Source organism: Natrix helvetica (assembly GCF_964273705.1).
Source record: "Natrix helvetica genome assembly, chromosome: 1".
Classification (NCBI taxonomy): Eukaryota; Metazoa; Chordata; class Lepidosauria; order Squamata; family Natricidae; genus Natrix; species Natrix helvetica.
Window position 1 is genome coordinate 303,528,969 of NC_138548.1, and position 24,028 is coordinate 303,552,996.

General features: G+C 39.2%; 1 protein-coding gene across 2 annotated transcripts in view; it reads left to right on the plus strand.

Annotated features, from left to right (window-relative positions):
• SLC6A11 (solute carrier family 6 member 11) overlaps positions 1–18,591 on the plus strand; it is a 126,238-nt gene extending 107,647 nt beyond the window's left edge. The window contains exons 12-17 of one of the 2 annotated variants that reach the window (XR_014173878.1): positions 1,974–2,076; positions 10,314–10,414; positions 12,876–13,046; positions 14,709–15,647; positions 17,362–17,415; positions 17,709–18,591. Coding sequence is in view for 1 of the 2 variants with exons in the window: in XM_081936398.1 (XP_081792524.1) it covers positions 1,974–2,076; positions 10,314–10,414; positions 12,876–13,046; positions 14,709–14,861 (528 nt within the window). In the remaining variant the exon portion in view is untranslated. Of the gene's footprint in view, positions 1–1,973; positions 2,077–10,313; positions 10,415–12,875; positions 13,047–14,708; positions 16,001–17,361; positions 17,416–17,708 lie in introns of those variants that run through there. The other variant, XM_081936398.1, reaches the window with a different exon arrangement.
• Positions 18,592–24,028: the final 5,437 nt, after the last annotated feature.

Consider the following 24,028-nt stretch of genomic DNA (forward strand, 5'->3'; position numbering starts at 1 on the left):
AAGCATATTGGATGGCTCATATATGATTGGAAACAGAAATATTTATTAAAAACCAGTTTTGGTATAAATTACCAATCATTTAGAAATATTAAATCTTCTTGTCAAATGTATTTTAGTATCCTATAAAATGGTGATCTTGATATGAAAAGCCATTTAGGGATTAGGACCAGATTATCCCTTTCAACATGTCCTTCCCATTCACCAGAGTGAATCGAATTTTTGTATGTACAAAATTTCTCCAATCATCACTGATTGATTATGCTTTACTACAAACTGTTAGCTGCCCAGAATCGCCTAGATGAAATGGGTGGGGGAAGGAATGGATGATAGCATACAAATCAAACAAATTGAATTAATAAGAAAAATCATATTAGTACTCAACTATTGAATTGCCATTGACTGTAATTTTTATATGACAGAGGCAAAAAGTACCATAAACACAAGAATATAAATAGTTATTATATTTTATAACATGAACTTAGTTTTATCCTGAGTTTACCAACTCCTTCATATTGGCTGAATAAGATATCCATTCTGAGTTCCAGACTGGAATAGGGTAGAATCTGTTTTAATCATGATGGATGACCTCTGCCAAGAAACATGAAATTTGAATCCTCAGTTGCCTTTAATATTGTTCATCAAGATAGTGGTATTTCACTTCATCATCTTCACAGAATGAATTAATCGTAAACAATCAGGTTACGTTAAAGAACAATTACATCCTTCCCTATAAAATATATAATCTTAAGAAGAGATGCTGGTCTCTAAGACAGGGTTTGTGATACTGCTTACATCTCTGCCATGATTGATATCCCATTTATGGAAACTATCATAAATTGAACAAGGAATTGGATTCAGCACACTAAATTATCCCTTCCAACATTGATTTTATGCCATCATCAGAAAATATTTATATAAAAGTAAGCTATAGAAGTACCTTAAATAAACAAAAGAAGTAATCTTTTTTTAAAAAAATCTCTTAATTGCAGAAGACATATGTGGCTAGTTCAGGTTTTGGGGTGGAGAGGTAGTCTAGAAGATTCTTTCACTGGAAAATATGCATTCAACCCTATTGGAAACATTTATTAAGCCCTACTTCACACAAGAGACCAAAGCCTTACTCACAGTGTTCAGCTCTATGCGACTGGAAAAGAATACGAGATCACACCACTATTGTCACTCTCCATAAAATAGTATCTAGAGGCCTATGTTCATGATTCTGAGAAAAACCCAAGATCTATTACTGCAGCTGCTTACCCAACTGTTTTGAGTAGACTTCAGGAAAAGGAGAAAATATTTTTTCAAAGCACACTGTTTCTATGCCTTTTGTTTCAAAGGGTATAATATATGTTGTACATTCTAGAATGTGTGATTTGCAAAGTACAATCCAGTTGCAATATATATCATGGTCCACCAAATGGCACTGTTGCATCGTTTACTGTCACCTAAGGTTTTTCATTTCAATTTTTTCCCCTCAAAAAATCCAAAACATTCAATGAGTTAAATTTAGTAGGACAAATGCACTGCTGTTGAAAAGAACTGCAATGTCCACTTTGGTGCTGTGTAATTTCTGACGAACATTTTAAACGCTGTGCAAATTTTCTTGTCGATTGAATTTTACTTTAAGCTGTATTGCAGAGCTTAGAGGGAATAGCTAGCATTTTATCAGATGTCTCTTACCTAAGCTTACTGATAAAGGTTAGCTTTTAACTACTCTAAAGTAAACCCTTGCTGTGAGACTAATATTACTACACTAATGGAGGTGTCCCACAATGAAAATAATGCCTTCAAAAGGAATAATTTTCCTCTTGACTTGGGCAAAGGAGGAGAATGTTGTATTTTCACCCTTTTCAGTTATAATTTGAAAAATTACATGGTATCCTCCAGTGAATGCTATCTGAAAATAATCCTCACATTTAACACTAAAATGTCACAAAACCCCAACCTTCTTATTTTTTAATTTTCTTTTTCAGGGTGGAATGTATGTTTTCCAACTATTTGATTCTTATGCTGCTAGTGGAATGTGCCTTCTTTTTGTGGCTATATTTGAATGCATCTGCATTGGCTGGTTTTATGGTAAGTCAATGATTAACGTTATTGCCTGAAATTACATAATACTTTTCCGGATAATTTGAATAATGTATTTTTTGATGTCAATTATTTATGTTCTGTTTCTCATTAAACAAATATGTCTCAAACATGTTAAATATACACTAGATATACATATTGATCAGTATCTTTTCCAGGGAGTAGTTGGGGAAAATTTTTTTTTGGCCTTCTGCAGAGAAAGGATCATGCAGGGGCAACAAAACAAAATGTGTAATGTTATCTTTGTTTGCCTCCATCTTTCTGGAATTCTTCCCACAGAAATTATTTCTATAATTTACCTTGTCAGATAATTTACCTTGTCAGTATGTAAGGTAAAGGTAAAGGTTCACTCGCATATATGTGCTAGTTGTTCCCAACTCTAGGGGCGGTGCTCATCTCCGTTTCAAAGCCAAAGAGCCAGCATTGTCCGGAGACGTCTCAGTGGTCATGTGGCTGGCATGATTAAATGGTGAAGACACACGAACGCTGTTACCTTCCCACCAAAGTGGTCCCTATTTTTCTACTTGCATTTTTTACATGTTTTTAAACTGCTAGGTTGGCAGAAGCTGGGACAAGTAACGGGGTCTCACTCCATTATGTGGCACTAGGGATTCAAAGATTTATAGATCTTTCCATATTGTTTCCCATATAAGCATCCTTGTTTCTAAGGGTTTAGGAGTTAAATACAGACTACATATTTAACTTTGACTCTTTTGTGATTAATTAATTAATTAATTAATTTGATACTTCTATAATTTAATTTATTAAATTTATATGCCACGTATCACTCTATCCAAAGAAACTCCGGGTGGCTGTGCAATCCCACTCATTCACTCACACTCACATAGTGGTGATTTAGTGGATTTATTAATATTCCCCAGAAATTCCTTTTATCCAAAACCCGGAATAGTCTCAATTAAGCCCTGCCAAAAGCAGACCAATGCTAGTCCACAGAGCAATGGCCAATGAGTTCACAAGGCACTTGAAAGTTGCCCAAATGAGATAAACACACCGGGCAAAGTTAAATACACAATAGAAGAGGGTTCACAGGGTAAGGAAAGTGCAGAGTTTATTTTTTTATTTATTTTTATTATTCACACTTATAGACCGCCCCCTCTCCCGGAGAGGACTCGGGGCAGTGTACAGTCACTAAAATACGTTGTAAAATACATACATAAACAGTTAAATAATTAAATACGTAGGTGAAGGAGGTTGTGAGACTGTAATAGAATAATAAATATAATATGTTAAAAGCCTATTAAAACCCCAAACCCAATTAAAATAAATGAATCCCGGGAGGTAAAGCTAAGAAAGTGCCAGGCCAGCTGATTGAAATAGGTGAGTCTTTAACTTTTGCCGGAAGGAACGGAGGTCGGTGGTAGTTCGAATGTCTGGGGGGAGGTCATTCCAGAGGGTTGGGCCCATCACAGAGAAGGATCTACTCCTAGGTGTCGCCCGCTGGCATTGCCTAGCAGACGGCACCAGGAGGAGCCCCTCCCTGTGTGAGCGGATAGGTCGCAGGGACGTGTGTGGTAGGATGCGATCCTGCAGATAACTAGGTCCTCTGCCATGGAGCGCTTTAAAGATGGTGATCAATACCTTGAAACGCACCCGAAAGGCCACAGGTAGCCAGTGCAGCTCGCGCAGGAGAGGTGTTACGTGGGAGTAACGGGTACTTCCCATAATAACCCGCGCGGCTGCGTTCTGAACTAGCTGCAGTCTCCGGATGCGTCCCAAGGGAAGCCCCATGTAGAGGGCATTGCAGTAGTCCAGGCGAGACGTCACCAGCGCATGAGTGACCGTGCGCAGGGCACTCCGGTCCAGTAGGGGGCGCAATTGGCGCACCAGGCGAACCTGGTGGAATGCCCCCCTTGCCACGGCTGCCACATGGTCCTCCATTGACAGCCGGGCATCAAGGAGGACACCCAAATTGCGCGCCCGCTCCACAGGGGGCAACTGTTCGCCCCCTATGGCCAGCGATGGAGTCAGCTGGCTGAACCGAGGTGCCGGCAACCACAGCCACTCGGTCTTGGAGGGGTTGAGTCTGAGTCTGTTGTCCCCCATCCAGACCCCGACGGCTTCCAAACACCGGGACATCACTTCGACAGCCTCGTTGGGGTGGTTTGGGGTTGAAATGTACAGCTGAGTATCATCAGCGTAGAGATGGTACTCAACCCCAAAACCACGGATGATCTCACCCAGCGGCTTCACATATGCGTTGAACAGGAGAGGCGAGAGGACCGACCCCTGTGGCACCCCACAAGTGAGTGGCCTCAGGGACGACCTCTGTCCCCCTGTCAACACACATTGCTTCCGGTCGGAGAGGTAGGAGCCGAACCACCGCAAAACGGTGCCTCCGACTCCCATCCCCTCCAACCGGCGCAATAGGATACCATGGTCGATGGTATCAAAAGCCGCCGAGAGGTCTAATAGGACCAGAATAGAGGAGCAACCCCTATCTCTGGCCCTCCAGAGATCATCGACCAACGCGACCAAGGCTGTCTCGGTGCTGTGCCCGGGTCGGAAGCCGGACTGGCGTGGGTCTAGATAGTCGGATTCGTCTAGGTGTCGCGGGAACTGCTGCGCCACCACATTCTCAACAACCTTCGCCATGAAGGGGAGGTTGGAGACTGGACGATAGTTAGCTAGCTCCATTGGGTCGAGCGAAGGCCTCTTGAGCAAGGGTCTCACCACCGCCTCTTTCAAGGCGGTTGGTAAGTATCCCTCACCCAGTGATGCGCTCACCAGGCCCAGGAGCCAGCCTCGTGTCACCTCCCAGGCTGCCAGTACCAGCCAGGAGGGGCACGGGTCCGTTAAACAAGTGGTGGGTCGCAGCGTCCACGCAACCTGTCCAAATCCTCGGGGGCAACAGAGTCAAACTCCTCCCAGAATGGTCTCTCAAGACTCGCTGTTGGCGGCTCGTCTGGTCCACTGACGGAGGTCCACCCGCTCCGGATCTGATCGATTTTGTCCTGAAGATATTCCCCAAACTCCTCTGCTCTACCCTGTAAGGGTGTCTCCCGCGCCCTCTGCGATAAAAGGGAGCGAGTCACCCTAAACAGGGCGGCAGGGCGGTTATCCGCGGACGCAATAAGAGCAGCACAATGCCTACGTTTGGCCGCTCTTATTGCCACAAGGTAAGTCCGCAAATAGGCTCTTACCTGTGTTCGGTCAGATTCGGAGCGTGAGGACCTCCACCTGCTCTCTAGACGTCTCCTGTGGCGCTTCATCACCCTAAGCTCCTCAGTGAACCAAGGAGCCCGGGTGGGTCGATGCCGCAGGAGAGGTCGCAAAGGCGCAACCCGGTCCAAGGCCCCAGTCGTCGCCCTATTCCAGGCAGTCACTAGGTCCTCGGAGCGGGAGCGGGACAAGGCTACAGGAATTGGCCCAAGCTCCGTCTGGAATCTATCAGATTCCATCAGGCGCCTGGGGCGGTACCAGTTTATAGAGTCTGGTTCCGCCTCCTCGCGGTGGGGGATAGCGCCAGGGAAGTCCAGCCGGAGGGATGAGTGGTCTGACCATGACAGGGGCGTGATGACTAAATCCCCTATTCCCAGATCACTCGTCCACTGTTCAGATACAAAAATGAGGTCCAGTGTGTGGCCCCCTTCGTGAGTGGGGCCCTGCACTAATTGGGTCAGGTCCATGGCCGTCATAGAAGCCATGAACTCCCGGGCCACCTCGGAAGCCGCTCCCATTGACGGCAAGTTGAAGTCCCCCATGACCAAGAGTCTGGGAGTCTCAACTGCCGTCGCTGAGATTAGCTCGAGGAGCTCGGGCAGGGCTGCTGATGCATAGCGAGGAGCCAAGTATACAATCAGCAAGCCCCACTGCCTCCCTGGGCCCCAGTTCACACCAAGGGACTCATACCCGGGTATCTGAGGGACAGTGAACTCCCTCGGCTCCAAACATTCCCGCATAACCACCGCCACCCCTCCACCCTTACCCAGGGCCCGAGGCTGATGGAATGCACGGAAACCCGGTGGGCACATTTCCACGAGGGGTAAACCACCCTCGTGGCCCAGCCAGGTCTCCGTTATCCCTGCAAGGTCTAGCTCCTCCTCTGAGATCAACTCATTAATGAGGGGGGCCTTGTTGGTGACAGACCTTGCGTTGCAAAGCATCAGCCGCAGGCCCTGGCTCTGTATGACCTGTCCACCTAGACTGCAGGGGTTGGTACAAACGACCGGGCGTAACCAACAGCCACGGTCTCCCAACCGACCTTGAGATCTTATCCTGTCCTCGCATCCCCTCCTCCCCGCGACCGTTGTAATAGGACAACCCTCTGCTTTAGTGACCTTTATATTCCCCCCCTCCACCGCATCCCCGTCCTTCCTGGACTCACCTGTCTGTCCGGCTCTGGCCCTCCTCCCGGTCTGATTAGCCCTCCCCCCCACCCTGGGACCCCCTAAAAAAGATAAAAAACATTTTACTAAAAATCCCCTTAGCTTCCGGTTCCTGCACCTCTCGGGGTCCACGAACCCGTCATCAAGGCGGGCCCTTGAAAGAGCCAAGGGCCATGCCTGCGAGAGAGGGGCCTCCCGCAGGCGGAGCAGGTCTGACCTCGAATAGATTGTTAAAAACCCAGTGGGGTAAGGGTGCTGATGATAAAAAGTTGGTAAACGGGGGTAGAGTCTCAATAGGAAGTAGGAGGCTTCAATGTCCAATGTCCAGATTAATACTTGCATGAGGGGGGGGGCGGGAAGTAATCGAATATCCTCAAGTGGTGAGAGATGGCAGAGATGACAGAAAGGTGGGAGACAGTCCAAGGTGGTTCCAGATGGGGGGGCGTTCTTGGCCCAGTTGTTCTTGGCCTAGGTAACTGTTCAGGCCTATCCATGGCCTTGAAACAGGGCCTCCAGTGGCCTCCGGTGTTCCAGGCCACCCCCAACCGTTGTTTATACCTTCGCCCTCACTCCTGGTTTCCATCCACAAGGCACAATCCTGGTGTCAATCAAAGCAAGGCATGAATCACAATGACCAGGAAAAACACGGCTAGGAAATGAATATGTTCCCAGCATTGCCTCCATCTGTCTGCTGTGCTAAATAGCCAGCTTCTGGTGCAGCTCGTTAAAAAGGAAGAGGCTGCCTCCTCACAAGTAATCAGAATGACCTTCACTGCTCCTGCCTTTTCTCTGCCCTATGTGTTCTGGGATCAGATGAAAAATTTTCACTGACTGCATGCAGCTATATGGTCTCCCCACCTGACACCTCAGGGCTGTCCTGATGCAGCTGTGCATCAGCCAAATCCCTATCAGATGGCTGCTAAGAGCCATTGACCAACTCCCCCCCTCCCCCAGGCATGTAACTGATTCATCTTTCTCCCAGCTGACATCTAGAGAGGTATTTGGGAAAGTGTCTGGGGAAGTCATCACAAGGGTTCACAATGCCACAAAAATAAAAATATAGAAACAATTATAAATGTAAGGGAAAAAATTAAACTTACAATAATTAAATACAGACTCTAGTAAATGTGTGAACTGCATTCACTACTAAGTGTATGAGATGCAACCCCATATACATATGTGGATTACCTAAAATGCTCTTAAAATAAAATATTCCCAGAAAGCTGAATTCACCCTGAACAGCAGGAGGAATCTGTCAGGAACCAATGGCCCAGTGTATTAAATAAAATATGAAAAAGAGTGTCCCTTGATTTATCAATCTAATGCATTAAAACTGTATTGCTATAGTATACAAGCAAATATAATATTTCTCTCAAGTATTGCATGAATTGCAGAAGCCAGTTTGAAGCATAAACTGTTATTATGTACATCTAAGTTAAAGTCAGATGTTGACTGCAACAAAAAATGTCTCAACTCAAGTCAACTTGGTTTGATTTTCCAAGTGAATTTTAAAAAGAGTTTTTATAGATATCTAAAAAAGCTTTAAAGTGTTCAAACTTATTCAACTTTCATGAATTAATGGTTCAATGCAACATTCCAATTTAATTTGGGAATTTTTTGTAAAGTTATTCAGTTTAGGTATATAGATGCTCATCATCTGCCGAAATAAGTGTTCAGTGAAATGGAATAAGCATCCCATCTTTCTTCAAGGAAACTAGAAGATCTTATTGATTGATTGATTTTGTATAGCTGCTCATCGTATTTCCATGAGTCCAGCCAGCAAACAAAGTTAAAATGCAAAGATAATTTTAAAAAATAGCAAAAATCATAATAAAATAAAATAAACAATAAAACTATTAACAACCAGCACAACATAATATGTGGGAGAATACCATTAATTTTCTCGGCTGACTCCAGACCACCATTAGTAGATTCCTAGGTCAGATAGCAAAGCCATGATTTCAGGACTTTCCAGAAGTCCAACAAGTTCAGGGTCAGCTTGATTTCATGGAACATGATCTTCCAAAGAGTGGGTGTTGTGGCAGAAAAAGGTCTTTCTTGGATCCCATCAGATGGCATTCATTTGTGGATGGTACTTGCAACATGCTGTTTCTGCCAGACCGGATGTGATTGGGGAGGGGCAGAACTGCAGAAAAAACAATTACTGCCAACCTGCCTTCCATTTAGGACCTGTACGATGCATGAGTCAAAAAGAGGGCTGTGAAAATATCTACAGACTCCTTGCATCCTGGACATACATTGTTTCAACTCCTAACCTCAAAAAGACGCTATAGAACACTGCACACCAAGACAACTAAACACAAGAACAGTTTTTTTTCCCCGAACGCCATCACTCTGATAAACACATAATTCCCACACCACTGTCAAACTATTCACTAGGCTGTTTTACTATTGCTATTAGTCTTCTCATCCTTCCTATCACCCATCTCCTCCCACTTATGACTGCAGGACTGTAACTTTGTTGCTTGTATCCTTACGATTTATATTGATATTGGTTGTTTCCTGATTGCTTATTTGTACCGTATGACTATCATTAAGTTCTGTACCTTACGATTCTTGATGATTGTACCTTGTCTTTTTATGTACACTGAGAGCAAATGCACCAAAGACAAATTCCTTGTGTGTCCAATCACACTTGGCCAATAAAGAATTCTATCTATCTGTTTCTGCCGGACCTGGTGTGATTGGGGAGACGCAGTCCCTCAAATAACCTGGCTCCATGCCATTCAGGACTTTAGAAATCAGCAGCAGCACCTTGACTTGAACCCCCAAACAAACTGGTAATCAGTGCACTCGCTGAACAGAGATGCAATGTGCGCTGATCTATGGGTAATCTTTTTAGTGATTGTCTTGTATGGCAATTGTTCAGAGCTATGACAGGGATGAAGAAGTAACTTTGCAACTAATGCTTGCATTTATAACCTTTGCAGTCCTGTGAAGCAAATACAAGTTGAAGTAAGCACAGTTGAATTTTTACTTAGTGGACTTAAGTCACTTAGGCTTAACAACCATATTCCTGGTCCCAATGTTATTCTCCAAACCCTAAGCCACTCAGTCTTGCCAGGGTTGAACTAAAGCCTTTTGTTTCCCATACAAACTCGTATAACCTCCAAGGACCAAGACGGGACATCAATATTATTGCTTACTTTGCCAGGGGCAGAAATATACAGCTGGCATCATCAGCATACTGATGATATTTCAGTCCATGGCTACAGATGACCTCCTCCAATGGTTTCACGTAGATACTTTAATAAAATGTCTTAGCATGATGTTTTTGCTGTTCTCTTTCCCTCTGTCTTTTCCTGCTGGTAATGAAATAATTGATGCTGAGCTAATGTGCATCCCCTTGGAGCCCCTCCTTATCTTGGCAATAGGTTCCATCTTATTTTTGGGTTACATTTGGAAGGTGATGGCATCAAGAAGCTTGAGGCTCTTCCCTACTCTTGTAATGGCATAACCTCATGATACAGCATCGTTCTCAGGTGGCTCCAAAGGAAAATAAAAGTGACAGCCTTGTACGTCCCTTCCTCAGATGTGTAGTGACACAATGGACATCAGTCCAAAAGCACACTCAGGGACCTAAAGCAGCCCTGGAAAGAACTGTGTTACTGTAGCTGTAGCTACACCAGACCCAGTTATTTATCAGTAAATAACGGGCAATGTTTCTTTCCAGCAACAGCCACAGTAGGCTGTTAGGATCTGCCTTTGCCTTCCATTTTTAGGCATTCATTGACAATCACAGAGAAGGTGTGAATCTCAGAAATAGTGTATAAATGTCTGTGTCACTACAGCATTCCAGTGTTTGAAACTAAAAGTTAATGGATGCACACTCACTCTTCGCTCTTTTATTTTGCATAGGAAGCAATCGGTTTTATGACAACATTGAAGATATGATTGGGTACAGACCACTGGTAATGTTTAAATGGTGTTGGATGTTTCTTACTCCTGGCATTTGTGCAGTAAGTAATAAAACTTGTGATTAATATGAGAACACAATTAGTAAGACTCTGGCAAGGTTTTCATCCAGTTGTCTTGTTCAAATTATTTTGCAGAAGTAGATAATACAAGGAGAATGCAACAAATCTCAAGTGTTTAAGTGAAAAAAAATCTTATGAAATATCCTTAGCTTTTTTTTTAATTGATCATGTTATATTAGATTTTTTTTCTTTTTTCCTATTCCAATCCATCCTGATTCAGGCAAGCCATTGTTTCTTGCCATCTTCAAGTAAGTGTGTGTGTGTGTGTGTGTGTGTGTGTGTGTGTACATATCTGTGTGCACCTTTGAGTCAGTGTTTACTCCTGATAGCTGCCTGGACAGGTCCTGAAATTTTTTGGCAAGATTTCAGAAATAACTTGTCATTGCCTCCTTCTTAGGGCTCAGAGACAGTGACTGGCCCAAGGTCATGCAGCGGATGCCTTGATTCCTAAAGACAAGAAGTCAGGGCTTCCCCATTTCCAAGCTGATGCCCTAACCACACTGTTTCTTTGTGCATTAATTCATATTGCAATGATAGACTACATAAGAGATCTAAGTTATATCTAAATATATGGCATTTCCTACATGGCATAGGAATTTACTAATTTGCCTATCATGAGCACTTGGACAAAGATGTGATGGACTGAATCCTAATTGATTCACATAAATCTTGTCTCCAAATCTTGCTGTATCCTGCCCTCAATTCCTTGGAAAAACTAACTTAGTTTGCTGGCATGAGCAATTTCACTTGGTGCCACTGATATACCAGAGAAAATTGATGGATTTATATGTACATACAGATAAATGTGTTCACGTGGGTGGGTATGGACACAAGCATGCACAGAAACACATTCATAGAGGGGTCTATGAAAATTCGCCATAGCCAACTCGCCACAACCAATTTGCCATGGCCAACTTGCTACAGGACACTTCGCGACAGCAAACTCACCATAGGACAATCTCTGCAGGACAAGAGTTACACTAATACTAAAGAAATAGTGGAATAGAATCATTAAAGAAAGGATGCAAAAAGAGGGACAGAATGAAACATGAATGGCAAAAATTAAAATGTTTTTTTAACATTTATTTTAAAATATTAAATAGATTATTAAATTGTTCCGCAATGAATTGTTCCACAATTGTCCTACAGCGAGTTAGCCATGGTGAGTTGGCCATAGCGAGCTGGCCATGGCAAGTTGTCCCATTTCGTTCACAAATATACACAAACACAATCCCTATATACATCTACCGTAGAACCTCGGGTCACGAATGCTTCTGACCACGATCAAATCAGGTGCCGACTAAAAATTTCACAATTTTTTTGCATCTGGTCGTGAACAAATACTCGGGTGGCGATCAAACACAGCCATGGTGATTTTCCTTGCTGTGGCAATTTTCCCTTCTGCACCATTTTTTTGTATGCACATGCGCAGTTTGTCTTGTTTCCGGTCACAACCAAATTGGGTTGCAACCGAAGTCCTGGAACGGATCACGGTCATGATCAGAGGTTCCACTGTACATACATACATTCATACATACATATAAATGCAAGATTGCAAATAATATAAATGGGTGATTCAGAGGTATTTTTGAAGTGATAAAATAATAATGAAAACCTGACATTAACACAAACAGTGATGTAGGATTGTGGTAATTTTTACAACAGTTTAATAATTTTAAAAAGTTAATATGAAATTTATATGCATTTTATATATTTGTCCAAATATATGTGTATCTGTATATACTTATTTATGTGTGTGTTTTCACAAATTCTGCAAGAGATTATTATGATATAATGCATTTCTGTATTAACCCATGAATGATTGTGTACATTTTGTCAATTGTGTATTAAGGTTTATATATAATATATGCATTGTTATATTGATGCTTTAAGGGAGAAATGCACTGCAGCAAAACGTGTACAGAATTCTCAACTCCATTTCCTCACGAACACATCAAACTGCTGTGATTTAGCTATTTCCAGAAGTAAATATTTGAAACTTGAAGTAGTTTGAAGCATATTGAATGTTCTGATATTTTTGTCCAGGTTGAGGCCACCTGAAATTGCATACATTGCAATGTTTGTGAGGGATAGAAAAACCAACTCAGTAGTATGCAAATAGAAACATGTTCTACTCACAAGTCGATCGGCACAAATGCAACTTGTGACCAAATTGAAAAGAAGTCTTTATGTCTTTGTTATTTAAATTAAAGCTCATTGGGATTTCAATGTGAAATCTGGTTCCTTTGGGTAAAATAGGAGACAGATGCAAGTTATGTAAGTGTTGGAATTGAAGAAAACGGCAGTGATAGCATGCTGCCTGTTTGTCTTCCAAAGTAAGACTTACTATATTAATTTACTAGGATGAAGGAGTTTCCTAAGCAAGATTTCTCTCTCTCTCTCTTTCTCTCAAGGATACGTAACACATTCTTCCTTATTTCAGAGCATCTTCATATTTTTCCTGGTAAAATATAAACCTTTGAAGTACAACAACGTATATATATACCCGGACTGGGGTTATGGTATTGGATGGATGATGGCTCTCTCCTCCATGGTCTGCATTCCTTTGTGGATCTGTTTAAAAGTGTGGAAATCAGAAGGAACCATCATGGAGGTGATGCTTATTTTTATTATAAAGCAGTTTGATATAATAGATGAGCAGCAGTTCTAAGTAAAAGCCCAGGAAGAAAAATTAGGATATACATCTTTTTGAATCCTGAGTCTTTATCTTCTGTTGGTAGTACTGCAGAAGTAAGGGGCTTCCGACTGCCTATTATTGTGATAAAACAAATGCAGATGTCAAATGATAGCAGTCAATGATAGCAGTAACTTACCCTTTATTTAATTTATGGTGATACCTGTGTAAAAAAAAAAAAAACAAGAGACAGCTTGGGAGGGTGCAAAATTGGACATTTTTGTTACCCAAATAACATGTTTACATTTTAGGAGGATTGCTTTGGAGTAGTTGTTGTTTTTAAAAAAGGAATCACAAGACTATTTATATTGATTAAGTAGCATACAAACACTTGTTAGGGATGGTTTATATGATGTCAATTTACAAGCATAAGAAAAATATTTCATGAAACATTTTAAAACCAAAATGTGAAGGCGGGAGGGAAGAAAATTGAAGTAACAAATGTCCTATGGTAAGCCTCTAGTAATATTGGAATAGAATTTAAAAATGGCTTGAAGAAATTACTAAATAGCAAATAGATATGAAACCAGAATTATTTTTATTGGGAATACCTACAAGGAATTATGCTAAAAAACACAATACTTAATTATACATATCATAACAGCAGCAAAAATAGCATATGCACAAAATTGGAATAATAATAATATACCAACAGAGGGCAATGTTATAATGAAAGTATTAGAGTGTGCAGAGATGGACAAATTTACAAAAGAAATAAAAGAAAAGGAGGGAGCAGAATATTATATAGTATGGAACGAGTGGTACAAATGGCTAGAGGACAGGTGTAAAGCTTAAGGAAAGACTAAATGAAGAAGACACAGGAGTTAGAAATTAATAATGTATAGGTAGCGATGAACAAACGTAAATGTATAAATGGAAAGAAGGATTGTAAAGACTGTATGTAATAGTATCATATGTATAGACAAAGAGAAACTGAAATAAGAGGGGAGAAGTACATTTACAATGGAGGTATACTGAGGTGGAAATGTTGTACAGAAGGAAATTGAATTTTTTTTCTTTTTTTCTTTTTTTTTTTAACTGTTCAATAAAAAAAATTAAAAAAAGAAGTGAGAACTGTTAGCTGGTGAATATTTAGAACAGAAGAAGGTGTTTTTTATGCACATCGTAGCAACAATATTTTTATCTTAAGTAATCTATTATGGAATGAATGGAGAACACATTATTTCAAATTCACTTCCAAAGAGGTGCTTTCAAACATGCTGTTCTTTGAACACATTACCTGACTGTACCTGTAACTACAGCTATCTAATCTTGGAAAGAGACATGACTGCTTCAATGAGGTATAGACTGGTGCAGCATTCGTCCTCCCATGCTTTCTGACACATCTCTTCCAAATCAAATCCATGCATGCATGCATGCATGCTTGCATACATACATAGTTTTAAGTTTGCAACATACAACACCAGAAGATATTATGATGTTAAAACTCTGACATACTCAAGAACCAGTGCTTTAAAAGAGCAATATGTGTGAGCTAGGTTTTATTGAGTTGGGATGACTATAAGAATGACAGAAATACTTAACTTTTTTTTAAAAAAAAAATTGCTTTCTATTTTCCAGAGATTCAGAAAACTGATTGTAGCTAGCCCAGATCTGAAAATGAGAGGAAAGATCAGAACTGGCTCATATGTTGCTACAGCAAATGACTACGATGCCAAACTGAAAGGTGATGGCAACATTTCAGCCATTACAGAAAAAGAGACACATTTCTAAATGAACTATTATTATTATTTTTGTAAAAATGAAGACATAAATAAATGAATGAATACTTCACTTAATTATAGAAAGCAGCTTGTTTTGCACACCTTTATTAACAAGTTAATTTTAAAGTGAACTTGTATAATTGTTTAAAAGTGATTTTTAAGTATTATATAAGTAACAATTATATATATATATATATAAATATATAAAAAAATGAAATAGAATTCTTTGTTAGTGATGACTTGTAATATTGTGATTCCGGTGTTTTTATAGCGCCTAGAAGGATCTGTATAATCTGTGGTAAAATGTTTACACTTTTTTAAGGCATGTGTTGTATAGTTACTACACCCTCTAATTTGTAAGCATGTCCAACTGTTTCAGCTTCTACTGTATGTATATAAAGGGAATCACAATGTCATTATTTTAGTATCTGTAAGGGTACTTTCTTCAGATATGTAGCTTTGTTTAACACCTAACTTCCTGAATTGGGGCCTGATCCAATACCATGGATGTTGATCTAAATCTTTCTGTGGAGCACCAGAGTTGTTTACTGGAGCACTGATAGCCTTCAGTCATACTTGTGTATTGTTAAGTAAAGAAATGATACAAGCCTACCTTGGCCAGGCCAAACATTGACATTTGGCAAGCCTGTTTTCATAGGTTTTGAGGCAATGCTTTTCCGCTCAGCGCTTTGAATCCAATTTCTGCTTTGGACTTGTGTTGTCTTGAATAACACACTCCACATCTCATGGAGTCATCTTGGAAGCTTTTGGGAGTTTCAACGGCGGCCTCTTCAATGTATGTATTCTAATACGAGAGATCTAGCTCTGAGTCAGTGTGATGGATATAATGGTACATGTTATGGTTTCCCTTAGGATTACAGAATATATATTTTATTTATAAAAAGTAAATGAGAAAATGCCTTCTTTAAACTTGTTTCTTTGGCCTGACCTACTTAACATACTTATAGAAAAGTGGTGGAGACAAGCTGAATTATATTTTTTCTGAATTCTCATAGAAATTATTTTTATACAGAAAAAAGCTATTAAGATGCTAGTGATATTAATAGAGTTTGATTTCCCAGGTGTTGGTGTATGAATTTTATTCTTCTTTGTTTGATCCTAATGATTACATAAACTATCTCAAATGTTTTGCATTTGACTTTTGATTTGTTTTTAACAGAGAGACGTGCATAGTTTATGCATATGACATTAAAAGAAAGTCATAGTACAATGATAGGAAATTATGTCTTCAGTTTTTCCAATTTGGTAATACAAGATCTCTTCAGTCTGACATTCCTACAATGCCAATTAACATGTTTATCAGCTGAACAGAGATTTAGGGAATTCTACTTGTGGCTTTTTTGGATGAAACTGCTTAAATATGGCTTGTTTCATAAGTAACTAGCAAAAGTTACTGTACTTGAAATACAAGTAGATATAAGGCATTTAATAAATTCCTTAATTTTAATAAATCCGTATATTGTTTCTTGTGCTGTAACACTAGGGAAAAATCCACCAGTTATAACACAGTAGTTAAAATTATTTTAAAGGTTAATCTAAAAATAAATTTTAAAATAATTTAAAATAATTAAACCTCAGGGGTTGCCACAAAGAAGAGGGAGTCAAACTATTCTCCAAAGCACCTGAGGGTAGAACAAGAAGCAATGGGTGGAAACTAATCAAGGAGAGAAGCAACTTAGAACTGAGGAGAAATTTCCTGACAGTTAGAACAATTAATCAGTGGAACAGCTTGCGTCCAGAAGTTGTGAATGCCCCAACACTGGAAGTCTTTAAGAAGATGTTGGATAGCTATTTGTCTGAAACGGTATAGGGTTTCCTGCCTAGGCAAGGGGTTGGACTAGAAGACCTCCAAGGTCCCTTCCAACTCTACTATTGTATTGTATTGTATTGTTAACCATATTAAGACACTTTGAACTCTGGGGTCTGACATCATTTATTACAGAAGAACTATTACAGGAAGCATGGATTTTATTTAAGTATTGTTGAATTTGATCAGCATGGATGCTTATATTGCTGATTTTAAAAAAATAAAAAACAAAGCAGGAAATATTCAGACAGTTTCAGTTAAGAATCTTTAAATAGTATGTCACTTAAAAAACCCCATAATGAATTATATGCTTCAGGTGTTTTATTAGATGAAAATTCTGAAGAAGAGGGTAATGATACAAAGTGGGAAAGTTTTATACATACCAAAAACCATGTACTTTTAGTGCAGTAAAAGCATATTCAGATATGCTCTATATTAGTCTTCATCTCTCCTTCCAAACCTATTGAAATAATTACATCTCATTATTCAAGGAAAGGTGCAATGTAAAGAACCCTTTCATGCATCTTTGCAGTTTAATCCCTACCCACATAGGTTGTATAGATTCAAAATGAACCAAAAAAAGCTACATCATATGCATGCTTTGATCTTTTGAATTATCTTAACAGCAATATGTGATAAATCTGTATTATTGACTTTTTATTTATTTATATTTTCTTCATAGACAAATTACCCATTGCTAGAATCTATGCATTGCCTTTTTCAAGTTATAGATGTGGTAAGTACCAGGCTTTTTTAAAAAAAATAAACAAAACAAAAAAAATCAGGTTGTTAATTTAGAAGGTAGTCTGTATTCTATGTTCCTGAATCTCCTCATGAATCCCTATTATTACACAAATTACTAAAAGATACAAATCTGTAATTTAAAATTCTTTGGTTATCTATGGTTATCTATGGGAAGTAGTTAAATAATTTAACTATTCATGTATAGGTATTTTCAAAAATGTGAAGTAATTGTCTCAAAAACTATTGCTGCCACATCTACTAATCGCAATATAGTTTTTTTTTCAGGTAACGTAACCTGTCTTTAAAATTAAAGAAACCTTTAGACCAGTCCTATGCACAGATAAATTCCATTGTGTTCAAAAGGCCTTCCTATCTGGTAAACATGAAGAGGATCTGTTTTTCATTGTCTTGAGATGATTCACTGATATGGATTGTCACTTATAGAATGTTGCTTTCATAAAGATGCCCCAACTCAAGAACTATTCTATGAATATGATTCATATTTGCTGCTATTCACCAATAGCTTTACACACATTCATGTGGTTTGATATGGTCTAAAGCAATGTTTCTTATTTGGTGTCCTTGTTAATTTCCATTTTTACTACTTGATCCATTCAATTCTTTGACTTCTTTTTTTAATGTATTGCTGGGAGAATTGGTTACAATTTTCTAATTATGGAGGTTTTTTTTTTTTTTCTGGGACAAAATGTGAAGATGATAAACAGCCAGCAATGGCATTGTGATAACTTCTTGTGATGTGCAGTAGGAAACAATAATGCTCATTTTTGAAGTATATGCAGTATTATTCAAAAGTAAAGAAGAGATGAGATTTATGTACACTTTTACACAAAATTTTTATTTGGTGTTCAAGGAAGCACAACATTTTGTTTGCTTACTTTTTAAAAAAATTAAAGAAAATGGGTAAACGTGTAGTTCTTGCTTTACTTAATCCACTGCGTACTTGGTACACTTCTAAATGCATAAATACCTGTATTTATCATGGCAATAATGCAAAAGTGGTTTGCTATATACGTAGCATACCTGTGGAATTGCAGCGTTCTCTAAATGTCCTTAGTTTATTTGACAGAAATTATCACAGTATTCATCACGACAACAAAATAAAAAATGCTGCTTTAGAATTTGATTCTTGGATAGAATCAGTTTATTCCATTTCATCCAGCACTGACTGAACTCTTAATATTAATCAATGTGTCACCTGAATGGTTCATAAGTTCATGGCCTTTGGTCAATGTGGCAACATACAAGTCATTCTGATAAGGAGATGAATTTGGGAGGGACAAGACAGACATATATTAAAAACTAATAAACTAAAGTTTATACATTAGGGTTTTATGCCTTTAGTGGTCCTTCCTTCCTTCCTTCCTTCCTTCCTTCCTTCCTTCCTTCCTTCCTTCCTTTCTTTCTTTCTTTCTTTCTTCTTTTTTTGATGGGAAGATTTCTGAAAGAGGAGACTTGAGGACCTTTGACTTTGAGGTCTAGATTCATAACTCCTCTTAAACCAGCAGAGGGAAATTGAGGCTGTGGATACTTTTGCCCAACTTCAACTGGTTACCTGCAGCAGAGGCTCTACTTGTAGTGCCTCATGCTTTTGTCTTTTTACAAGACTGGACTACTACAATGTGCTATACATGGTATTGCTATTCAACTGCTTCAAAACTCTTTGAATTTGGTAGTACTTGATGCATTTTGATGTGAAAATATTGTCCTGGTATTCACATTTGTTTGTTACTCCATGTGCTGCAAAAAGAAGACAGCCACAGAGGGCAGACAGGAAGTTGGCCATGATGGGAAAAGGACATGGGGTGGTGGGGACAGCTGCAGAAGGAAGAGAAGAAGCAGGCCATGCTGGGAAAGCCCCTGACATAGGAAAAGGGACAGATAGGAAGTCCTTTCCAGCTGAAACAAAGGGTCATGATAAGTCAGATGGTTTGGTACTCATTCTTTTTACTACAGGTCATGCCTCCCAGAACCAATTAAGGACAAATACAGAGGTGCTACTGTATTTGGGGATGCCTGTACAATTTCAAGTCAATCTTGGCCCCTGGCAACAAGTCCATACAGTTTTCCTGCCAAGATGCTTCAGAAATGGTTTGCTGTTGCCTTCTTCCTGGGGCTGAGAGAGAGTGACTAGCCCAAAGTCACCTAGCAGGCTTTGTGCTTAAGATGGTGCTAGAGTTCACAGTCCTCTGGTTTTTAGCTTGGTGCTTGAACCTCTACATCAAACTGGCTCTCAGATTCAGTTAAGATCTTTAAATTTAAAGATTACCAGAAAACTACAACTGGTTCAGAAGGTAGCACATGTATCACAACTGTATTTTGATTTCTATTTTTATCATCAGGTACATTTTAATGTTCTGGTTTTAAATGTCCCAAGCCCTTGTAGGTTGGCATCTAGTCATATCCTGGAACGTGTTTCCTAGCTCGAACTTTCCTTACCAACAAGATCATGTGGATAAAAACTACTGTTTCTCACTTGTAAAAAATTGGGGGCTACTACCAGGACGCACTGCTTTTGGGTTGCAACCTCAGGCTCCTGGAATAGCTTTCCCATATACATCAGCTTCATCTCCCTGTCAATATTCAACAACCACTATGGAAATTTTCCATAAAGCTTTTCCTTAGAATATGAATTATAGCTTATGTTTTGTTCTCATTTCATGTCTTGAATGTTTTGAATATTTTAAAACCTATCATGGAAGTTTTAAGGCTCCATTTCACTGTCAACTTCAGCAACGTAAGATACATGGTGTTCATTTCCCAAAATTTCCCGGCCTACTTGTTAAGGTTCAGAAACGGTGCTATATTTGTTATTCCTATGATCATGAATGTTTTATACTTTTGCTGTAAAACATGATAAATCCCTTTGTTGAAATTGGCAACATACAAGTTTAATAAATACAGTAAATAAATACAGTAAATAAATAAATAAATAAATAAATAAATAATAAATAAATAAATAAATAAATAAATAAATAAATAAATAAATAAATAAACAAAGTATATTGATCTTGAGGGCAGAAATCAAACATGACTTTTCCCTTCTGAGAGCACCTTTATGCTTTATGAAATAATTTATCACCATTGCCTTCTCTTGTAAGTTGAAGTAGTTAAAAGAAAGAAATAATTGCCATGTATATGAACATGAAGTATATGAATATACATATGTGTATGAAGAACTTTGGACTGTCTGCCAAGACTCTTTACCAGGATGTGGCCACTGCATGAGTTTTATTCAGCAATTTAATAATAATATTTAATATCTTGACCTTATCTAATTCCTCCATACAACTAGGATTATAGAAAGAGAGTTATTTTAGTTCTCTTGGGGTTCTGAATTGAAAAGAGCCATCTTCCAATTCTTTGGGAATACTTAGCCCACTTCTATATCACAGCAAGAATAAAATAACAATGCAACATTTTGGAATTTCATTTCCTACAATATTCAGTTTGTACATATATTCTATGTGTAGAAGAACAGGATTTAATTCACAGACCAAGGGAATTATGTTTTCCCATTATTTTTTTACTTGGCACTACAACAAATAAGCTAAGTCACTACATAGAAAATATGGAGTACTTAATACAAAATGGCTGAGCAACCATCTATCTCTGCACTTTGGATGAGTTAAGCAATATCTTTCTTATTATTATGGGGAATCTGAGTAGATGTACTCTTTAGTGTGTAGAAGATTATGAAGATCATTGTTATATAAATAGTACCAAGCATGGAATAAATCATCTTCGTAGTTGCTATTTGTTTTCCATTGGCAGCAAAAGGCACTTCACTTGAAATGCAAATAGTCAATGGGGGACTAACTCCTTCCAATCCACCATACAATATTGTAAGCCACCATGAAAACCTGGCTATTAAGGAAAGCACAGAAATGTTTAAAAATGAAGAATAAGTCATTGCAATGATCCCAAAAGAACCTAGATGCTTATAGTTCTTTACAGATGTAAGGTATAAAACAGACAATCGACAAGCAGGTGATAGATTCTCACCCCCCCCATCCCATCTTGAAATCAAGAATAGTGTGTGGTATAGAAAACAGGATTATCAGTGCCTGAATCAAAAGTGTATTAATATCAGATGCTGCAATGACAGTAGACATCACAGATGCTAGAAATTATACTGAATGGTATGAGGCAGTGGTGGGTTCCGGCCGATACGGCCGGGTATGGGTGTACCAGTAATAGCTGGCAGCAGCGGCCACCGTACCAGTACGGTGGCTGGTTTGGCCCACCTGCACACCTGCGTTCCTTACTGGTTTTTGAAGCAACCAACCAATAGCACATGCGTGTACAGCGTGCTGTGCCTGCGTGACCTCTGACAAGCAGCTGTGTGTCGGAAGGTGTCGGAGGGGAGATGGAATGCACACACGTGAACAGTGAGTGTGCACGACCAAGATGCCTGGCCCTGTGCGCACCATACCGGTAGCAACGGGGAGAGAAACTCACCACTGGTATGAAGTACCTTTTTAGTCAAGCACTGAAATCTTGCAACAAGACTGCAGTTCAAAGCATTTTGATATTTCCAGTATTGTGGCTTGCTGGCATTGTGTATTTATCAGCAAGAAATGTATCCATGGTTTGTTCAGTTAGATCTATTTTATGGATTTGTACAATACTAAAAAGTAAAGTAACGACACTAACCATATTCACAAAAGATGCTCTGATTGGCTTGTTTTTAGTTCAATGCATTGTGCAACCCGGTCAGTATAACTATCATTTAAAGAGATGTTACCAACAACTTCCTCACAGATTGATCCATGCTTTACTGATGGCAGTTTTATATTAATCATAAGAAGAGATTTTGGGGGAGGAGAGATTAATAATAATGAATGCCCTTTTTAATCTATATCCCTTTTTTTAAAAAAAAAAACCTCTCTTTTTAAAATAAGGCTACTATATGATTTACTTTGTACTATATGCTGCTAGTGACAGCTTACAACAAAAGCAGCTATTTATCAATCCTGCACAGACAAACAAGCTATAGATACAGAAAGTCCCAAAGAACAGTTTTAACTTGATGCCTTGGTGTGGATGTGGTCTTAGTTCTCTTCTAGTCACAATTCAACCACTACCACAGATAACATGGACTGGACCAAGAATGTGGCACAGATGAGAAAGACAGCTAAGTGAATCTGAGTACTCTTTCTGGACTTAATGTATAGTTATGTAGATTCTGCCTGTTTAATATTTCATGATTAAGCTATAATATAACCACGTTTAAAAGCAAGAATGTTAAGTTATTTCACAGTTAAGACAAAGTTCTATATTCCACACTTACAATGCATAGCTCTATGGATTTATTTTTCGGGCAAAAAATGCTGAAGCAAACTTGACAAGCAAAACACAAAAATTTCCTCTGTCAAAATCAGTCTCAAACTGTATAAGTACTGCTGTACCTTCCATTACAATCCAGTTACTTTGTGGCAGCAGCAACTAATTATTCATAACGACTGTAGATGATCTGTCTAAAGCTAGACTCATCCATTTCTTATAAACCTTACAGGCTTGTCCCTGTCATTTCCCCATGGGAGGAGAACCATAGCTAGAGTGGAGAAAATAGGAGTGTAGAAATAAATAAGCAGGGTTATTTAACTGGTACGAAAGCCTCCCGGTCCAGCTGGATTCTTCCCTCAAACCCAACTGCCATCAGCATCCACTGCTATTGGAAAGAGGAGGGCAATTAAAGATGTTTCTAGAAGTCTGTTCCACTTGATTCTTCCTTTCCTGCAGCGAACCATTCAGCCTTAACCATTTTCCTGAAAAATTGCCCTGAAGAAGTGGACGGTTGGGCTTAGGAAAGGGTGCCTCCCCTTTGACAGGTAGTCTTCACTCTTTATTAAGACATATTTTGAGATTTGGATACAGGAAGTCCATTCTCAGAGTGAGTAATACTATGTCAGTTTCCATTAGTTCCTTTTATTTACATATAGTTATTAATTTAGCCTTAGAGAAAAAGACTCACACTGTGCCAAGCACTACTTCAGCTTCAGTTACTAATATTTTGTTTGATTATCCCCTCAAGATTTGAAAGACAGAGCACATGCTATTTTTACTGATGCACTTATTTACATATTGTATTTTTAAAAAGGACTAAGTCTAAATGGAACAGGTTGCATCATTTCTACGGGAACTCGCTGGTGTCAGAAAGAGCATCCTCAGGGATCAGTAAGATTCCACAAGCCCAGCGCAGCCCTTGGCCATCTCCTGTCCCCCATGATTGATTTTCCTGTTACACAATAAATATTAGACAATGGGATGCTGTTTCAATTTCCCACAACACCCTTTAAGTATTATAGAAAAATCACTGTGTAAAATTAAAGTGGTATTTGCTTAATTGCTCAGTTCAGCATGACTGATGTCATCTGCTGCTAACAAAGAGGTGACCTCAACTGTCACCACCCAATATTGAGAATAGATAGCAGTGACAGGACAGGACAAGTGCCATGTTTGCCATTCTTGCATTTAAAACTTGATTTTTAATTACAGCTAATTTAATAGATCCTGCCGTGCTATAGCTACTGCCTATGCATTTAAGGCAACTCCAGTTGCACAACCCTGTCCAATGTGCAGGA